This window comes from Phoxinus phoxinus (genome assembly GCF_949152265.1).
Source record: "Phoxinus phoxinus genome assembly, chromosome: 6".
NCBI classification, from domain to species: Eukaryota; Metazoa; Chordata; class Actinopteri; order Cypriniformes; family Leuciscidae; genus Phoxinus; species Phoxinus phoxinus.
Window position 1 is genome coordinate 37111097 of NC_136881.1, and position 20596 is coordinate 37131692.

The window sequence follows — 20596 nt, forward strand, 5'->3', positions numbered from 1 at the left end:
TAAATATTTAACGTTTCAAGCTACTACTCGCCCAAAAGGTGATATTACTATTAGAAGTGTATTTACATTTCATTCATATAAGAAATCAATCTAAATGTCAATGACCACTTCTAGAATATTCTTGTTCAATGAAAGTAGTTGGTCCAGTCCGGCTGAGTCATCAGAGTAATCAGCACACTTCCGTTCGAAACTGTTCACCGTTCCCTGGCCATTTTGGATCTAATGCCCGTCCGTTAAAGTGCGTTGTTTCTGCCGTTGCGGAGCCAAAATGGCGGAGTGTGCAGCTGCCGCTTTGGTGTATTCCAACCTATGATTCCAACTGACTTGAGAGCAAGATGGCAGCCTCAGTGGAAGACGAGTTTGAAGATGCGCCTGATGTAGAGCCTTTAGAGCCCACATTGAAGAATATTATAGAGCAGAAATCACTCAAATGGATCTTTGTCGGGGGTAAAGGTGGCGTGGGCAAGACAACATGCAGGTGGGTGAATAGACGATAGGGCTTTACTGTTGAGAGGCTGTTAGCTGTCAGTGCTGCTTTAGCTGCAACACATCACAGAAGATTATTCATACATATTTGCTGTTTTCCTGTATTAAAATACAGGTTAAAACACTCTGAAACTTAAAACAAACACATCTCTAAATATAATCTACCTGCAACCTAACCTACGTCGAAGTAGTCATTTCTGAAATTTTAGAAAAAACCGTCACGTGCGAGTAGTTTTTAAGATCTCTTTCCTTGTGAATAATTATTCTTATTCATAATAATTCATTAATAATTTATTCAAATATCACAGATATACAAGTAGATGAATGAAAGTGGGTGCTATTAGCCATCTAAACAACTCCTATTTACATTTCTGTCTTAACCTCTGCCACCTATAGAGCCACTTTAATCATAATGATTTCACAGCAACAGGTGTTTATAAATGGCATGATTCACAAACTGTTCTTATTTCCTAGTTTTTTCTTATTGACCATAAATAAAGTTCACTTGTCGTTTTGTGTGTTGGCTTGATAAAGAAAGCATACTATTTTGCTGAAAAAAATACAGCCAAGCCAATATTGAAAGTTTGTCTCGATAATAATGCAATGTCATTGATTTCTTCTCTTGATGTGAATTTATAAGTTATCTAGAATAAGTGTTGTTTTTGGCTTGCGTCACAGCTGCAGTCTGGCGGTTCAGTTGGCGGCGGTGAGAGAGAGCGTCCTCATCATATCCACAGATCCCGCACACAACATCTCCGATGCCTTTGACCAGAAGTTCTCCAAGGTGCCCACCAAAGTCAAGGGCTACGACAACCTCTTTGCCATGGTGCGTTATCAACGACTCGCACTGTTTTCACTAAATACCATGTGTACACTATAAACAACAGCTCTAAATTCACCAGCATCACCTATATACACAAATATAAAGGGATAGTTCGCCCAATAATTAAGTTGTCATCATTTACTCACCCTCATGTCGTTACAATCCCATAAGACTTTCGCTCATCTTCGGAACACAAATGAAGAAATTTTAAATGGAATCTAAAAGATTCTGTCCCTCCATTGAAAGTCTATTCACACTTCAAAACGTTCATAAGGAGAATAAATGCCTATGAATCGCGTGGTTTAGTCCAAATCTTCTGAGGAGACACAATCGCTTTATGTGATTAACAGATTAATTTAACCTTTTATTCACATATTCATCAATGCACACATCAGATATGGTAAACGGAAGCTCGTGCTTGCTTGACGTGCGAGAACCAATGAGGTTCATCTCGTGTTACGCAGCGCGTTTGAGCTTCTATGTTCATTGATCAATGTTTATATGTAAATAAAAGCCTAAATGCGATATACTAAAGCGATTGTGTCTCTTCAAAAGATATGGATTAAACCGCTAGATTAATACAGCCTAGATTTCTCTTAATCTTAATTTGTTCCAAAGATGAATAAGTCTTCTCAGCTTTCATTTCTACATGTCCGTAACTGTTTATTTCACACTGACATAATGAGTTGTTCTGCAGTAAACTGTACTAATGGTCGCGGCTTTACTTCCGGCTCACTACTGCGCAGACTCGGGTCCCAAACCTGCGCAATATGTGGCTTTGGTGGCTTCAGTTTTCACCAATGGAAGAGAGTGGAGGGGTCTCGTCCATCTTTTTTTACAGTCTATGGTTTGGAACGACATGAGGGTAAATGATAACATATAATTTTAGGGTGAACTATCCCTTTAAAATGGTGTGTCACACAAAAAGCTGAATTTTTAAACTGGTTAGTTTTACTCATTTTACTAAAATTAAGTTGAGACACGTGGCACATGCTTAAACACGTGTGTGTGTGATTCACATCAAGAACTGGTGCTGTTCTTGCCTCACACACAAACACAAAATGAAGATGTTGCAAGAAAAAAGAAAGAGTGATATGAAACCAGGATTGCTTTACAGAAACCATGTATTATTATCTGGTTTGATCGCCCTTGTTGTTTGAGATTTAGTTAAACATGCCTGTGTTTAAAGGGATGGTTCGGAGTAATCTCAACCTAGGGTCCTTTGCACCATGACCTTGAGCCAAACTAAAGTTAAAATTAGAGCTTATTTAGAGATATCAGATGAATGGCTTAGTGCAGGCGCTAATGGATACCACTTATGCTACCGCTAACCCGGACGTCGAGGTCACTTCCGTGATTTGGGAAAAGCCCGTAAAAGTCTTGCGCGATCTTTCTGAATATTTATTTTTTTCCTAGAAGTGTTGACAACTTAGTGTTAACTAGAGTGCGGATCAGGCCGAATTTTTCTGTCCGAGCCCGACCCGCGTCCGACAGAGCAGGAACCGAACCCGACCCGAGCCCGACAGGCATAAAGATATTTATGTCCGAGCCCGCCCCGAGACCGGCAGTTAAAATCCCTTTTTTTTTCTCATACTAATGACAATTGTACGTTTGTTTGTGTGGAAAGCCCGCTTTTAGTAAGCAACTGTAGGAAGGCAATCGGAAATGTCAACAGGATGAGCGTCAACTAACCTAACTAACCTAATAAACTAACATAACTAATGTCAACTAACCTAACCCTAACACAGGCGCGCACATTATGCACATGTTTCGTTGTCACGGCTACCTAAACAATTGTCCGCACACAGGAAGACGGATGTTATGGTAATATTTTACATGTATTTTAATCACAAAAACGATCGTTTGCATCAAGTGAAAGCAACAGGCACATTGGCTACCTACATAATAAGCTGTTTTAAATGTAAAATGTTCAATGCCTTATCGTGCTGATGTGACCGAGCCCGACCCGAACCAGAACATCATTTCTAAATATCTGTCCGAACCCGGCCCGGGTCGGGTATCCATCCTCTAGTGTTAATTAATAATTGTTGCAAACTGGTACTATCAACAAAATATTAGTGCATTCCTGGAACACCACATCCTTATGCATCGCTTTCTGCCAGGACTTTTACGGGCTTTTCCCAAATCACAGAAGTGACCTCGACGTCCGGGTTAGCAGTAGCATAAGCCATCAGGCAAGTGTTATTTAAATAAACGCCTGATGTACTTACAAACTTTCCAATGCCTCGTTTTATGAGCACAGAACCTATTTGTACTACTGTAGAAGTTTGGTACCATTCCGGGCATTATTATTGGGGTCATTTACGAGATACAAACTTGGATACGTAAGCGCCTGCACTAAGCCATTCGGCTGATTTCTCTGAATAAGCTCTAACTTTAATGTTCGACCAAGAGGAAAAGGTTTGGCTCGAGGTCATGGTGCAAAGGACCCTAGGTTGAGATTACTCCGAACCATCCCTTTAAAATGAAGTGAGTATGACTGCATTTAGACGCTGAAATGCTTGAGATGAGCCTGTGTTGTGTCTCTGTAGGAGATCGACCCCAGTCTGGGTGTGGCGGAGCTGCCCGATGAGTTCTTTGAGGAGGACAACATGCTCAGTATGGGGAAGAAGATGATGCAGGAAGCCATGAGCGCTTTCCCCGGCATCGATGAGGCCATGAGCTACGCAGAGGTCATGAGGTCAGAGGAGTTGAACTTAGTCCACTGTAATGATCTCAAAATGTAGTCGAAATCTTTCAAAAGCGCCGTTTTGAAAAGCTCTTGTCATGAGGTTATTTAGACCAGATGTGATTTAGCTTTCATTTTCTCCATCTGCATTTCAAACAGTTCTTCAATAGCGCATTGAAAGTCATGAATGGAAAAACGAGCTCCAAAATGAATCACAATTTCTTCAAAGCAAAACAGTGTTTGAAAATCAGGTAAAGGTGAAAGTGTGCACTTATCGTCTTTCATGAGGGAAGGAAGAACTGTGAATTACATAATCTAACAAACAAACAGTCCTACAATATAAAACACTCTTTATCGTGGCCTTTTTATGCAGTACTATTGTTTCACATCTAGATGGCGTACACTATTCACGCAACACCTTCAATAGATCCCTATATATTTCAAATGTTTTTATTATTTTAATTCTACACTAATAAGATTAATTATGATTATTAATATCTTTTTATCTATCATCTAACATTGTATTATTAATAGGTACATCATTATTATTAATCTGTTTATTTATCGGTCTTCTACATTTTTTTTAAAACTTTATTTTATCTATACATTTTTTTTGAATAAATAAAATAAGATAAATCATTATTAAAAATAAAATGTTATATGTGTATATATATTAGATTTTTTTTACTAATAAAATAACATTATTTATTATCTAAAATTGTATTAATAGATGAAGATAAATAAAACAAGATAAATCATTATTATTCAAAATAAGATTTTATATATATATATATACAAACTGTGGTGAATCATAAATAAAAATTTATATAATTTTTATATATATATATAATAATTATTTTTTACTAATTAAATAACATTTACCTTATAAATAAAATGCATGTGTAATGAATGTATATACATATAAATAAATAAAACAATAATAATGATTAATCATTCATATTAATAATATGATTAATCATTCATATTAATAATATGATTAATCATTCATATTAATAATATGATTAATCATTCATATTATTAATAATAATGATTAATCATATTTTTTATATTTATAATATTAATAATAATAATATTAATATTAATAATTAATAATAAAATGTTAAAAATAACTATAAATGCTTATTTCTATAAATTTATTTATTTCCTTCTCATCGGTGTCATTATTTTCTTCTTGTTCTGTAGGTTAGTGAAAGGCATGAATTTTTCAGTGGTGGTGTTTGACACGGCCCCGACGGGACACACTCTGCGTCTGCTCAACTTCCCCACCATCGTGGAGCGAGGACTGGGTCGCCTCATGCAGATCAAGAACCAGATCAGCCCCTTCATCTCACAGGTGCCAGCACTGCATTCTGGGAAATGGAGTCCTTCTGAAATACACTGCATTTTGAACCTACAATCGAATGGAGTTAAATATAGGGTTTAAGTGTAGTTCTGTTGCAGATGTGTAACATGTTGGGCCTGGGAGACATGAATGCAGATCAGCTGGCGTCTAAACTGGAGGAGACGCTGCCCGTGATCCGCTCCGTCAGCGAGCAGTTCAAGGACCCGGTGAGTGTCCCTGGCAATGCCTGGACAGAAGTGTTATAAAACAATCCGCAAGGCCTACGTGCAATGTTGATTCCTGTCGTGACGCCCACAGGAGCAGACGACGTTTATCTGCGTGTGTATCGCGGAGTTCCTGTCTCTGTACGAGACGGAGCGCTTGATCCAGGAGCTGGCCAAGTGTCGCATCGACACACACAACATTATCGTCAACCAGCTGGTGTTCCCCGACAGCGAGAGACCCTGCAAGATGTGTGAAGCCCGACACAAGATCCAGTCCAAGTATCTGGACCAGGTGGGACAACTTATGACAAATTATACATGATGACGTGTGTGTGTGCTACAGAACCCCCGGACTAGATTCAGTTTATCCGTAACACTTTACACTACGGTTTCATTTGTTAACATGAACTAATGAACAGCACTTTTTAGAGCGTTTTAATGTTAATCTCAGCATTTACTTCACATTATTAAGATCAAAGTGATGTTAACATTAGTTAATGCACTGAAATAACATTAACAAAGATTAATGAATGGTGTACATGTGTCTTGCTCATTGTTAGTTCATGTTTGGAAATGCATTACTAATGTTAACAAATGAAACCTTATTGTGGTGTTGCCAATTTATCTCATGTAATATGTGCAGTTAAAGTGGTGTATTTCTATAGACTTGATATGATTAAGATCCTTTTCCTTCCCACTTCTTCTTCTTCTTCCTCCTGTATTAATTTCCTTGTCTTTACTCATCCTCTTAACTTTCCCCTTTCTCTTTTCCTCTTTTTCCCCTTAATACTTATTCCTTTTCTTCTCTTGTTCTCTCAACTTTCCTTTCTTTTTCCATTAATTTTTTCCTTCCCCTCCTTTTTCTTTATACTTTTCCTCTTCCATCTTAATTTTCTTCGTCTTTCTTTTGTGCTTTTCCCTTTTTACATGTTTGTACCTGACCTTACTTTTCTTGTTTTTTTCTTCCCTTCTACTGTCTGTACTTTTCTTTTTCCATTTATTTTTTCCCTCTCCTTTTTCCTCTTCCTTATTCTTTATCCTTTTCTTAATTATTTCTATTTTCTCTTTATTTTCCGTTGGTTTCTTGCTCTTTCCTTTTGTTTTTTCCTTTTCTCATTTTTCCTTTCCCACTTCTTTTCCTTACTACTTATTCTTTCTTCTATATCTACTCTTACTTATCCTTCATCTCTATTTTCCCCTTCCATCTTTGTTTTCTTCCTATTTCTTTTATACTTTTCATCTTCTCATTTTCGCACCTTACTTTTCCTTTTCTCTTTCCTTCCCAAACCCCCCCCCCCTTCTACATTTTCCCTTTCCTTTTTTTCCTTGTTTTTCCTTAATACTTAATGTTGTATCTCTTTTCCTGTTCACTTCTTCTGTCTTTTCCTCTCTTTTTCTTTGCATTTCTCTTTATTTTCATGTTCTTTCCTCTCGTTCTCTCTCAGATGGAGGATTTATATGAAGATTTCCATATAATAAAGTTGCCTCTGCTGCCTCACGAGGTTCGAGGAGCGGACAAGGTCAACACTTTCTCCATGCAGCTGCTGGAGCCCTACATCCCCCCCAAGAAGTGACTTAAATGATTTCCACGGATCAAACACGCCCTCGTCCTCTGCTTGTCTCTGATACATGCATCCCTCTGGTGTCACATCTTCATTTGCCCCCTCCACTCTCTCTGGTTTCCTGATCCTGCTGTGTTCCTCCAATGATCCGTCACGAATGTCGGCCAAGAGTTCGGCAGCCTGCTTAGAAACATAAAACGATCTTGATGGTTTCTGTTGCTTTGTGATGATGGTGTTTGTATTTAAGCATAAGAAAAACACTCATTCCTGATGCGTGTTCAGATTGAAGGCATGTACACCAGGACTCTGATTCAGAGGTTGAACAGGAGAAGTATCAGTACAAATGTCTGCCACTAGTTCAGTTTAACCGGGCACATCTGATTTAGGGTCAGTGAATGACAAGACAAACCTTTATTTGAGATTCTGCTCAGTCTTAACAGACTTTATTTTGTTTCCTGAACTGGTTAGTAGTGGTGTTAATTGAGAGGGTCCAACTTAAGGAGACGATACATATTTTAGTGAGGTTGCTAAAAGGTTAGTTCACCCAAAAAGGAGAATTTTGTCATTATTTAATAACCCTCATTTCATTCATTTTTTGCATTATTTCATTGTGTATGGAAATGAAACGTGTGATTATTCTTCAAAATTTTCCTTTGGTATTGCATGGACAAAATGTGGACAGCATACTGGTTTATTACAACAAGGATGTGTGAATGATAATGACCGAGTTTTTATTTCTGGATGAACTATCCTTTAAACTTCTATTTGCAGTGAACCAAACTGTAATTACCGTGTACAAACCTTGTGATTCAACTCTAATTTAATTTTTGCCGTTAGTTAAAGTGATGTATTTATATAGACCTGTAATGATTAAGATATTTTCTGTTCAGATCTTCTTTAACATTTATTTAAGCGACGTCTGGTTCTGATTTTTGAAGCACAACATGAAGATGCTCCCCGTTCTCTTGTTGTTCTCCTCCTTTCATTTGGCAGTAATGTCCGCATGCATCAAAACAGGAACACACTTACACCCAACAAGGAGGTCAGATGCTCGTTTAAACCTGCTGCAAAAACACTGCAACCTGTCAGCCAAGACAACAATATCACAGTACACACCGCGTACATCAGACCGAGAGATTGGGATTTTTATCAGTTTCCCTGAAGTTTCTTCATTCTCTTATGACTTGTTACTGCCTTTCCAAAGTTTGGCTTCTGACTTTTTGTAGAAGCACACCCACGTTTCAAAGCAAATAAAACACTATTCTCCATCTACGGCAGCTGGTGTTTCCGTTTCTTATTTTTGTGTCTACCAAGGCTACATGTTCATGCAAATATTTGACATTAATATTTAACTGCAGTAATCTGGTATACATTTGTTTTTATAAAAGTTAACACTACACCTTCAATGACACCAGTTTATTTACACTACTGTTTTTGTACCTTTTTTTTAAAACCTCTTTATTGTGAAAAAATATTACAATTTAAAATAATTGTTTGCTATTTGAATATATTTTTAAAATGTAACTAAGCTGGAGTTACATAAGTTGATATTAATCAAAGCTGGATTTTCTGCATCATTACTCCAGTCTTCAGTGTCACATGATCCTTCAGAAATCATTCTAATGTTGATTTAATCTAGAAACATTTCTGATTATTATCAATGTTGATAGCTGTTGTGCTGCTTCATATTTTTGTGAGAGTTAATAATTTTTTTTGGATTATTTGATGAAAAAAGCATTTATTTGAAACATAATTGTGTTTGTAGCATATCAATATTTGTCACTGTTCAATTTAATGCATCCTTGCTGAACTAAAGTATTCATTTATTAAAAAAAAAAAAAAACGGGGGTTTTACCGACCATAAACTTTAGAAAATATTTTTTTGTGGAAAAACTTTTGTGCATTGTTTTTGGAAAAAATGCAGCCCCCTTCAGGATGAATCAGTCTATTAAATAGCCTACACACAAAAAAAATAAGAAATTATGATGTTGAAGATCAGAATTCATTTCTTTCTTCCATGGAGAAAAAAAAGAAAGGTTTTGCGAATGTCTTTGCAACGCATTTCAAACTCCTAAAAAAAGTAGCCTACGGTAAAAGCAGTTCATACACTTCTGCTAACATCTTAAGCCTTATTTATTGTATCTTTTATGTGATGTCGGTACAAATAACTTGCATTTCGGTCTTTCCCGCAAATCAATGATATGGCTTAAAAAAATACTAGCAATATAACCACCATCATAATCTGGAGAATGCTTGCAAAAGTTGGCATGTACTATGATGTCCGAGTGAAACGGCTTCTCAAACAACAAAAGTAGGGCGCCACTTGATTTAGTCCATGGGGAATTGATTGGATGGTTGTGGTTGGCTATTGGTCGATCTCATGTGAGTGACAGGTGGCCCCGCCTTCACGCCAGTAAACACGTCATCAGAGAAGAGATGTCACTGCAAGAGGGAGAGATTACGAGGCACATTATTAAATAATAATAATAATGATGCACACGGATAAATCATTTATAATAAATAATCCATAAAAAAAAAAAAAATTCAATTAAAGAAGAAGAAGAATGTGCATTTTGATTTCATAGTTACTCGAGAGTCTAGAGACACGTGTTGGCACGCTTTCTGTACAGAGGCCACAGCGGCCTCCTTTAATCCTGGACCTTAACCGGGACAAACAAGACCCCCACAGTGCCAGAACAATGGTTTATGTCACAGGTGTCCAGAAGATTTCGAGAGAGAGAAGAGAGAAGACGGACTATCTGCTCCTGATAATGATGCGTTACCACCTAACTTCACATTCCGGTACATTCAGAAGGGTCGTTGACGTTGTACATTATGGAAAGATGAATCTATGTTGTTGTGTATTAATGCATTAGCGTGTTACTTTCTGGAAGTGTTTGGTCGAGGCTGTGTGAAATGCCTGCCTGTCGCCCTCAATCTATCAGGGCCGTGAGTCTCCGCGGGAGTCTTCACTAACGAGCAGGGCTCGGAGTAACCCGGAGTCCGGACCGGTCCAGTCCAACACACCGCTGGAGGAACACTGGAGAGAGTTACCTCATGTCATGGCGGTCTTTATGCAACAACAACAACGCCAAACTATATAGGGGGAGGCCGGAGCTTGTTGTCACACTTTTTGGTTTAGTGAATATTCCTTAGAGTGTGTTTCTGAAGTCAATTTTGCTTATAGATAATGTGAGTCATGTCACTTAAAGGAGCGTGCTTTTTACTGGCAATTATTTGAAAAGAAGTGCATTTGTTTGTTTGATGTATGAAGTAACTTAATGATGAATATGAAGTTGGCAAAAGTTCTTCCACAAAAAATACATTTTAAATATTTATTGGCGTTTTAAAGGCTTTTTAATTAAATGGTCAAACAATTGTATCAATTAATGAAATCGCAAAAACACAGACATTGGTCTGGGCTGTTGTAACGAATTGTGTAAAATTACAAAATATATAACACACGAGATATAATCTATTAATACATAATCAACTTTTGTAATAAAAAACAAAACAAAAACACACTTTCAGTTATGATTACCATTTAACTTGGTACCTCAGAGAAAATTTTTATTCAAGGACATAATTCACAACAACAAAAACTTTGTTTGAAATATGAAATAATTAAAGAGTTAACAATAAAGGTAACACAATCCCTCTTCCACTACAGATCTGTATTAAAATATTTTATAGGCTGCAGCTTTTGTAACAATGAAAGATAACATACAAAATGTCAAAATGGTTTGGCCTGTTAAAATTATTTGTATAAAACTACAATATACATATATAAACACCAGACAACTTTCAGTTATAAATAACCTTTCGCTTGTATCCCAGAGATATATATATATATAAAAAAGAATACAAATAGGCTATAATACAAAAATGTCCGGCTTTGAGAAAGTTTTTAATACTATCTTTAAAAAAAAAAAACATTTGTGCAATTGGATTTATGACTCTCAACCTGATCGTTACTAAGTTAAAGCCAATGTGACAACTTGCCCCAATTCTTGCCTGCACATTCACACACACTGTATGTAAACTGTTGCTGACTTTTTGCTGAGGAAATACTGTGTTCGAATGTTATTTGTGTGGCTGGATATATTGTATAATCGTAATGTTAGACGTCAGGGAGAGATGCAGAGATGATTCCTCACCTAAAGTCCCACCTCCTGCCGGAGGAGGTGCGTTTGACCCCATGCAGGACCTCAAGCTCCTGTCAGAACATAAGAAACGACAGAAACACACGCAGCTCCACTTGGGAAATTGCAGTGAAATATTTGACTCCTCTGAGGCTGAGGAGAAAAGGTAAGAACATGTAGTTTCATTTCAAGTTGATAGAATAGAGTCATGTATTGTTTATTATTATTTATTGACTATTATTATTTATTGTAATACATTTATTGCAATACTGAGTATACAATATTATAAAAATAAAAAAAAGAAATGTGTTGGAATTGGAAATCGAATAACAAACTGTGGTTTCTCATGCGAACTCTCGTGGAAAAATAAACACCTGTGCAGGTCAGCATGTTTTCCCGGGAATATCGCGTTTATACCCACATTTACCTGCCTCTGCCTCTTTTAAATGACAAAGCGCATGTCCCATGGGATCCACAGCAGGATATCAGACCACGCGTTGATCCTCAACCAAATACATAAATACAATAACATTTCTTATTATTTTTAAAGTATTGGATATTGAATTATTATGACTTCTTTAAAATGTATTGCATTTTTGTGGCCTATAAAGAATGCTTATAATAAATTAAAACAAAGTATAATAATAAATGAGTTAAAATGGCATGAAACTCATTAAAATATGTTCATTATATAGCCTATATGGAAATATGAATATATAATATATGTACAGTATATATTCACACATGAATGAGCTTGAGCTGCTTTATAATAATATAATGCTGAATCTGTTAAGTATTACATTATTTTATTATTTTAAAATCTATCCTTGCTTTTTTTAAATGTATTTTTATGCATCCTTCTATTTAAATAATACCTGCTTGTAATTTGCTTGCGTAATTACATTAGTAATTACACTGCTGACCAGGGTTGCCAGGTTTGCGTAATATATTAACACCCTAATATAAAGTCTGATCAAAAGTGTATCTTGACTTTCCTGCGGCGTGTTTCTGGAGGCATTAATCTCCTCTTTACGCCTAGTTATTCTCCAGTACTCTGTGACACACTGAGTTTGAGTGATGACGGTCACTTACACCGCCAGAGTGGCCAACGCGCGCTTCTGCGGCTTCTCCAAACTACTGCTGGCCTGGAGGGGGAGCATCTATAAAGTCCTGTACAAAGAGGTCCTGGCTTTCTTCGCCATGTACACCGCAATCAGCATCACATACAGGTGTGTGTGTGTGTGTGTGTGGGTGTGGGTGTGTGTGTGTGTGTGCGTGTGCGCGTGTGTGTGTGTGTGTGTGTGTGTGTGTGTGTGTGTGTGTGTGTGTGTGTGTGTGCGCGTTAATGTCCTCATCTGATGCTTTGATCGAGTAGCATTTTATATACATCCTTTTCTGTCCCAGATTCTTCCTTGTGGACGATCAGAAGAGATACTTTGAAAAGCTTTCCATTTACTGCAACAACTACGCCAGTTTCATCCCAATGTCTTTCGTATTAGGTACGCATGTCCTGGGGCAGCATAACCCCAAAATTCAGTCAGTAATTTACACTACCGTTCATAACTTTTAAATTGATACCTTTTTTAAAAATGTTTTTGTCTCTTCTGCTTACCAAGGCAGCATTGTGAAATATTATCGCAGGTTGAAATATCTATTTCTATGTGAAAAACTGATGGACCTCTTGATGGAAATAACATTACAACATTTATTTCCATCAAGATGTGGATCCATTTTTGCAAGAGGAGCATTGTAAAGCCTTTACTGTCACTTTTGATCAATTTAATGCATCATTGCTGAATAAGTGTTAATTTCTTCAAAAATAGCATAATCTTTCTGAAATCACAGAATTCATCTGTGATGTTGTTTTCCCAACAAAAAATATGAGGACGATGTCAACAAGTTAAAGGGATTTTAGCAGATGACAAGCATACATAAAAAAACCTTTTTCTATCACACGCAGGATTTTACGTGACATTGATAGTGAATCGCTGGTGGAGTCAGTACACCTCCATCCCGCTGCCGGACAGGATCATGTGCACGCTCTCCGGGGGCGTGCAGGGCGGCGACGAGCACGGCCGGCTCCTGAGACGCACGCTGATGCGCTACACCAGTCTGTCCGCGCTCCTGATCCTGCGCTCCGTCAGCACTGCCGTGTTCAAGAGATTCCCCACCATGGATCACGTAGTTGAAGCAGGTAACATGAGTTTACAACACAGCAGCAACTGCCGATACCAAGACTGCGCAACCCACCATTATTCAGCTGATCGGCCTATTGTCTTTGACCACTGAGAAGAACTAGGGGTGCCATTTAAGAAGAACTTGAATGTTGCCGCATATCGCACGGCCACAAACTGTTAAGAAGCCCAGAAAAAGATATTAAACAAGATATTAAACTCACCATCGATTTTCTCAGCAATTCCTAAGTGACCACAGAACATATTTTTTGTCGATGTTTTTGTAGTCGCTGTGGCTTATCAAAAAGATCTCAGACACCAATGATAACAAGTACTGTTGTGTGTTCGAAATCGCCCCCTATACCCTCCTTCACTATTCCCTACACGAGTCCACTAATATAGTCCACCTGAAGGAGTGAATGAAAACGAGTGAGTGAATTCGGACACTGAGTGCACCGGAAAGTATGAATTTTGTTATACAGACAGATCCTTTTGTCCCTCAATTAGGCGTCCCTTACAAGATATATAAATTCAGTGGGAAAAAAGTCTGAATTTTAAAAGGGTTCATTCAGAATTCTGAGGAAAAGTCAGAATTGCGAGTTAATATATCCAAAAATTGGTCATAATTGCAAGATGTTAACTCAAAATTGGCAGGTATAAAGTCAGAATTGTGATAAATTAAATAAGAATTGTGCATTATAAATGCGTTATTTGAGGAAATTTTTTTTTTTTCGCAAGATGCTAACTCAAAATTTAGAGGTAAACTTGGAATTGCAAGAAATAAAGTCAGAATTATGAGAAATAAACTAAGAATTCGGAGGAAAAATGGCAGAATTGCTTGTTTCTGCCACAGAATAAAAAAGAAAAAAGGTAATTGTCGCAATTATGACATAATAACACGCAATCGCACGTTTATATCACACAATTCTGAGGGAAAAAAATGGCAGAATTGCAAGATGTAAACTCGCAATTGTAAGATAAAAAGTCGCAATTTCCTTTTAAATTGTTTTGTTCCGTGGCAGAAACAAGCTTCCATAGAATTCACCTTTGGCTAAGCCCCGCCCCCCTTAGTTACTGTTGCTACCTCCGACAACTTCAACTGGGCTCTGGTTTGGTATCAACATGGCTTATGCTGTGACGGCTCTTCCTGCTGGAATTTTATCAAACTTTTATAAAGCAGCAAATAAAGTGTCCGATAGAAGTAGGCAAAAGTGTCTGCAGTGTGCGTTTGAAGGCTTTATTCAAGAAATACGGTGAAACGCAAGCAGCAACAAGGCATCCAAATACAGGCAAAAGCATAACGGTCACAGTCAAAACATGAACCACCGAATATCCTAATCGAGACGGAGGCTGTGACCAACAATATCAGGAGAAACACTGTTCATACAAAGCTGGGTAGGTCTCTATTCACTCCTATAATCGTTATTATTTACAAAGCAAACGGACTACGCGAGTATAAAGTTGTATTTATTAGCAGCGTGTGCCAGTGCTAGCGTAGCAACAATTAGGGCAGAGAACCGAAATCATGACCTAAACCAGCATAAAACTGTAACTAGTATAACTTCACAGTAAGGTTAAAAGGTAAATGTATCTTAGTCAGAGCAAAGGTGAGCTTGTTGATCTTGAGGGGTTTCGCTGACTGAGAACGTCCACACAGTTTAATCCAAAGACGACACTTGTCAGTATTTAACTTCGGTTTTGGAAAGGGGAAAAAACGGACACCCCCTCCAACCTCTCTGGGAAACGCGTATCTGTTTTACAAATGCCCCAGGCACAACGTTTAACCATATTTTTTATAAAACGACGACGTAATAGCCTGCCGAGACCAAAAATATGAGCCTCCTGCGTTGAAGTCAATGGAGCGCCGTGAAAAAGTGTCGGACCCTCTGTGGGAGCTCGTTCTTGGCTGCGCTGTGATTGGTCAATCTACATTCTAGGGCGTGGCTTAGCCAAAGGCGAATTGTAAGTTAATATCTCACACACACACACACAAAAAAAACATATTTCAGAATTAACTCAAAATTGGCAGGTATAAATTCGGAATAGTGGGAAATTAAATCAGAATTGTGCATTATAAACTTGCATTTCTGAGAGAGAAAAAAGTCTGATTTTAAAAGAAAAAAAAATGACCAGAGTTTCAAGATGGTAAAACTGCCAGATATAAACTTGGAATTGTGGGAAATAGTCAAAATTGTGAGTTTAAAAAAACGTTTTTATATTTTCATTCTCCGGCAGAAACTGACCTCCATAGAATCCTGCCTTTGAATAACATCTGTGTGTTTCTAGGTTTCATGACAAGAGAAGAGCGTAAGAAGTTTGAGAGTTTACACTCTCCCTATAATAAGTACTGGGTCCCATGTGTGTGGTTCACTAACCTGGCCGCAGTCGCCCGCTGTGACGGCAGAATCAAGGATGATAACACTTATAAACTTCTACTGGAGGTAACTACATCTAACAAAGGATCTTTGCAGATTTTACATGACAGTATTTACCAAAGTAAGAGCATTCAATTCAAAAGATTCAGTGCCTAGTGTAAAAGCGAAGCGCATGTTTGAAAGGATAAGTTGTTGTTTTTGTAGGAGCTGAACAATTTCCGAGGGAAGTGCAGCATGCTTTTTCACTATGACATGATCAGCATACCATTGGTCTACACACAGGTCAGAGACAGGCTTAAGATGAGAGGGACTGAAAGGGTTTTCATGGCATGTGATGGAATAATTGATCTTTTTTTCATCGCAGGTTGTGAGTCTGGCAGTGTACAGTTTCTTCCTGGTGTGTCTGATTGGGCGTCAGTTTCTGGACCCGGGTCAGGGTTACCCGGGTCACGACCTTGACCTTTACGTCCCCATCTTTACCCTTCTGCAGTTCTTTTTCTATGCTGGCTGGTTGAAGGTCAGGAATCAGAATCAGAATTTAAATATTAATTAGATGCCCCTCCCTTTTCATATATGACCCCTAGGGGTGGGGGAAAAAATCGATTCTTAGATGCATCGCGATGCGGACGTGGACGATTCTGAATCGATTCACAAATGCCAAAAATCGATTTTCAAAAAAAAAAAAAAAAAAAAATTTTTTTTTTTTTTTTTGAGAATCGATAATAACGTAATATTGACGGAACGCAAAAGACGGAACTCTGAAGCGTGGAAACAATATTGTCAAAGCTTCCACCCGGCTCGGAAAGGGCAAAGCGCATTACACAATCAATCGCAACTTTTATTGCCAAGGATTTGCATCCAGTCGTTGAGAACCAGGGCTTTCGCGCTATGTTGCACACTTTGGAGCCGAGATACAACGTCCCATCTCGGAGATATTTTACAGACACAGCGATCCCCACACTCTACAACAAGACCAAAACCGAAGTCATGGAATCACTGAAGAAAGCGGGTAGGATAGCTGTAACATGTGATGCGTGGACATCCGTATTTTATGTTAATAGAGATTCAGAATATGTTGAAGTTTCTTATAATTTGTTATTGTTGTGATTTTTACTCTAGTGAATTTACTGTTGTGAAATGGAAAATCAATAATCGAGAATCGTTAATAATCGAAAATCGACTGTAATCGAATCGGGACTTCAATAATCGTAATCGAATCGAATCGGGAAATCAGACAGATTAACCACCCCTAATGACCCCGCCCACAAGTGTAAAACATGAACCCAGTCTCATTCCATGACTAATTTAATCAATATTAGCCATGACTAATTCGTTTGTGTCATTGTGTTATTTTTTCTCAGGTGGCAGAGCAGCTCATAAATCCATTTGGAGAGGATGATGATGACTTTGAGTCCAACTGGTTGATAGATAGAAACTTCCAGGTGCTGCTTGCTGTTTACAATACATTCGTTTTGTCCTTCATTCGTTTCACACACACAGTCACTATTGACATATTCTTTCTGTATGTGTTTAAAAGGTGTCTATGATGGCGGTGGATGAGATGTATGGAGATTTGCCGGTGATGGAGCGAGATCGTTACTGGAATGATTCGAATCCTCGTCCGCCGTACACCGCCGCTACGCTCTTCGTGCTGCGCAAACCCTCTTTCCAAGGCTCCACCTTCGACATGGCGTCAGTGCTCACCAAACACAGATACACTCATCTGTTCAGGCCAGACAGTTTACTGTACACCTCATCACGACTGCAAACAATAGCCCCTTTCACACATATACAGTCAATACTGGTAAATTACCAGTAAGAGATCGTGTTTGAACAGGACCTTTTCAAAAATATCGTTAAATCGGTTCTGGCAATTGAAAAGTAAGGAAAGATGTAACTTTACCAGTAAATTACGGTTATGATGCTGTGTGAACGCGGAATGATGATACAAATTAAATAAAAATTACATAAAAAGTGTCAATTACATCAGAAAGTTATTATGGAGATGACGTGATTACTCAGCGCTGTTTACAGTAAGCTCTGCTGCTTTTTATTAGTTTTTCTATGTACATATGCGCTAAATAAAATTTGTTGACCGTTGCGCCACGTCTCTGAGCTTTTTCAACGTGTAGTGCTCGGGACCCGGCCTTCTTTTCCTTCCATTAGCGCTGCGGCTCTGCAGTTGGATACTATCATGTGCATCTCGTGTTTTTAAGAGCAAACACGCTTTCTGTTTGATCATCCCCTTACGCCTTTCACAAAATGTTGTCAAATTGAACAGATTGTGAAACTAAAGCGTTTCTTCTCATGCGGTCAGATGAAGACAAGAAACGGCGCGGCATTTAAAGATCACTTCCGATGACTGACGTCACACAATTTACCGGTATTTTGGTGCTGATGTGTGAATGGTCTTTTACCGGTGAAAAGCCAGAACGCCGTTGCTTTTGTGAAATCGTGTATATTTACCGGTAAAGTCCTTCTGTTCATTTTACGGTAATTTACCGGGATTGCTGTGTGAAAATATAACATGGTGAATTACAGTCATAAATAGCTGCTACTCATTTAACTATTTAACTAGTTTGCAAAAAAATTACAAATTTGAAAAAATAATTAATTTTTTGGTACCGTAAATATATATAAATCTGTTCTTTTGAGCATTCTATTCATCAAAGAATCCTAAAAAAATTATTAAGCAGCAAATCATCTTATTAGAAGGATTTCTGAAGGATCATGTGACACTGCAGACTGGAGTAATGATCACAGGAATAAATTACATTTATTCTAATACAAAATATTTTTAATTGTAATAATATTTCACAATATTACTGTTTTTACTGTATTTTTAATCAAATGTAGCCTTGGTGAGCTGAAGACACATTATCAAAAACACATTATCATGTATTAAAAATATTATCAACTCCAAACTTGTGGATGCTAATATAAAAAACTAAAATATTTGTTTGAAATATTTTGTTGACAATTTTGTTGAAATAAATAGATTTGAACATTTCAAATCTCCCAGAATTCCTAGAGAGGAGATGCATTTCCAGCCTCTGAAGGAGATTTCCGAGAACCTGGAGGAATCCGTGACGAGGACTCACAACCTCGCCCTCTTCAACCGGCTCCTCGGCTCCCCGTCTCCCATAGGCTTCATGAGCGGAGCCATGCGCCGCACCTCCACCCAGCTGCACCGTCTGACCCGCTCCGTCAGTCCGGACCCCTCCTTCTCCGACGCTGAGGAAGAGGAGAGCGATGGGAGGAGTGTGGGAACGGCCGGCTCCGTGCCGTCTGGACTCGGGTTGGACACCACAAAGAGCACCATCTGCAGCTTTGGAGGACTCGTGAGCACCTGTCCTCCGCTCTCAGGTGTGGAGTTCCTCCAGCAGGATGGAAGAGGTGAAGAGAAAAACGAGAAGATGCTGGAGAAAGACTCACTAGTGCCAAAAATCCCACCGCCCACAGCGCAGGCGTCAGCAGGGAGGAAGAGTCCTCTCGCTCTCAAATCTCATTCCTGTTCTTCAAACACCACCAACCGCTCTGTACCCGACTTGTACTCTTTCCAGCCTATCAGTGACCCGGCAAAGGTCATGACTCCAAAAACGAATCCACCCAATAGCAAAGTAGAAGCAGCGTCTTTACCGACTGTCCCGTCGCTTGAAGTCTCAGCATTTCCGGAGGATTCAGAAAGAGAGCAGATGCTATAATGGCTGCCTTCTAATAAAGTTAAAGGGATAGTTCACTTTGAAATTAAATTTCGGTATACTTTAGCTTACCTCAAGGGCATCCAAGATGTAGGTGTCTTTGTCTCCGCAGTAGTTTCAATGTTGATATTTTTAGGTCAAACCGTTCTTGTCTGTCAGTCATATAATGCTGGTCTATGGTCACCACCTCAAAGAGCATGTACAGAGAAGTCCAAATTAAACAATTCCCCATCGTAAGTACACGTTGATGGCCTAAGACACGAAACGAGCGGTTTGTGTGAGAAAACGAACAGTATTTATATCGTTTGTATTTATATCGAACAGTAAACGAACAGTATTTATATCGTTTGTACCTCTTGTACACAACCACGTCCAAGTGATCTGAGGGCGCGGGCGCTTCGGTCTGCGCAAGCGCCGGAAGTGATCTCGTTCAAAGTGACAACGTTGAAAAAAATTCAACGTTGTCTGTTGATATATCGGAATCGTCTTCCATTGCGATTTCCTGTACGTCTAAATATGTTTAGATCTTCACAGTAAAAGGTAACACTTCCGAAATCTCTGTGTAAACATTGAGTGACGTACACAGAGATAATTCCCGGCGCTTGCGCAGACCGAAGCGCGCGCGCCCTCAGATCACTTGGACGTGGTTGTGTACAAGAGGTACAAACGATATAAATACTGTTCGTTTTCTCACACAAACCGCTCGTTTCGTGTCTTAGGCCATCAACGTGTACTTACGATGGGGAATTGTTTAATTTGGACTTCTCTGTGCATCTCTTTGAGACAGTGACCATAGACCAGCATTATATGACTGACAGACAAGAACGGTTTGACCTAAAAATATCAACATTGAAACTACTGCGGAGACAAAGACACCTACATCTTGGATGCCCTTGAGGTAAGCTAAAGTATACCGAAATTGAATTTCAAAGTGAACTATCCCTTTAATGTGTGAGTGTAGGGTCAGAGGTCACAGGGTCGAGCAGTAAGGTCAAGAAGTGACAAAATATTTCAGCAACATGATCACTTTAGTTTTATTTCATATTGATACATGCAACCAGAAGGTTTTGATGCACTT

General features: G+C 38.5%; 2 protein-coding genes across 2 annotated transcripts; both read left to right on the top strand.

The window, feature by feature from the left end:
- Nucleotides 1-102: 102 nt before the first annotated feature.
- get3 (guided entry of tail-anchored proteins factor 3, ATPase) lies at nt 103-8398 on the top strand. Its single transcript, XM_079615553.1, has 7 exons — nt 103-478; nt 1165-1312; nt 3862-4010; nt 5202-5352; nt 5460-5567; nt 5659-5856; nt 7010-8398. The coding sequence occupies exons 1-7, from the start codon at nt 336-338 to the stop codon at nt 7136-7138; spliced, it is 1026 nt and encodes a 341-aa protein (XP_079471679.1). The 5' UTR covers nt 103-335; the 3' UTR covers nt 7139-8398.
- A 2898-nt stretch (nt 8399-11296) lies between these two features.
- On the top strand, nt 11297-19556 carry best2 (bestrophin 2). The gene is made up of 10 exons (XM_079615235.1): nt 11297-11434; nt 12308-12497; nt 12673-12767; nt 13229-13462; nt 15729-15883; nt 16022-16099; nt 16182-16334; nt 17179-17259; nt 17355-17509; nt 18840-19556. Exons 2-10 carry the CDS (start codon nt 12346-12348, stop codon nt 19519-19521), a joined length of 1785 nt encoding a protein of 594 aa, XP_079471361.1. The 5' UTR covers nt 11297-11434; nt 12308-12345; the 3' UTR covers nt 19522-19556.
- Nucleotides 19557-20596: the final 1040 nt, after the last annotated feature.

Bases quoted from the DNA above. Each gene is read 5' to 3' on its own strand.
- get3 (XM_079615553.1), top strand. From the start codon at position 336: ATGGCAGCCTCAGTGGAAGACGAGTTTGAAGATGCGCCTGATGTAGAG. The intron at 1,313-3,861 runs GTGCGTTATCAA...GTGTCTCTGTAG, and splicing joins ACGACAACCTCTTTGCCATG to GAGATCGACCCCAGTCTGGG. The intron at 4,011-5,201 runs GTCAGAGGAGTT...CTTGTTCTGTAG, and splicing joins AGCTACGCAGAGGTCATGAG to GTTAGTGAAAGGCATGAATT.
- best2 (XM_079615235.1), top strand. From the start codon at position 12,346: ATGACGGTCACTTACACCGCCAGAGTGGCCAACGCGCGCTTCTGCGGC. The intron at 16,100-16,181 runs GTCAGAGACAGG...TTTTCATCGCAG, and splicing joins TACCATTGGTCTACACACAG to GTTGTGAGTCTGGCAGTGTA. The intron at 17,260-17,354 runs GTGCTGCTTGCT...TGTGTTTAAAAG, and splicing joins TGATAGATAGAAACTTCCAG to GTGTCTATGATGGCGGTGGA.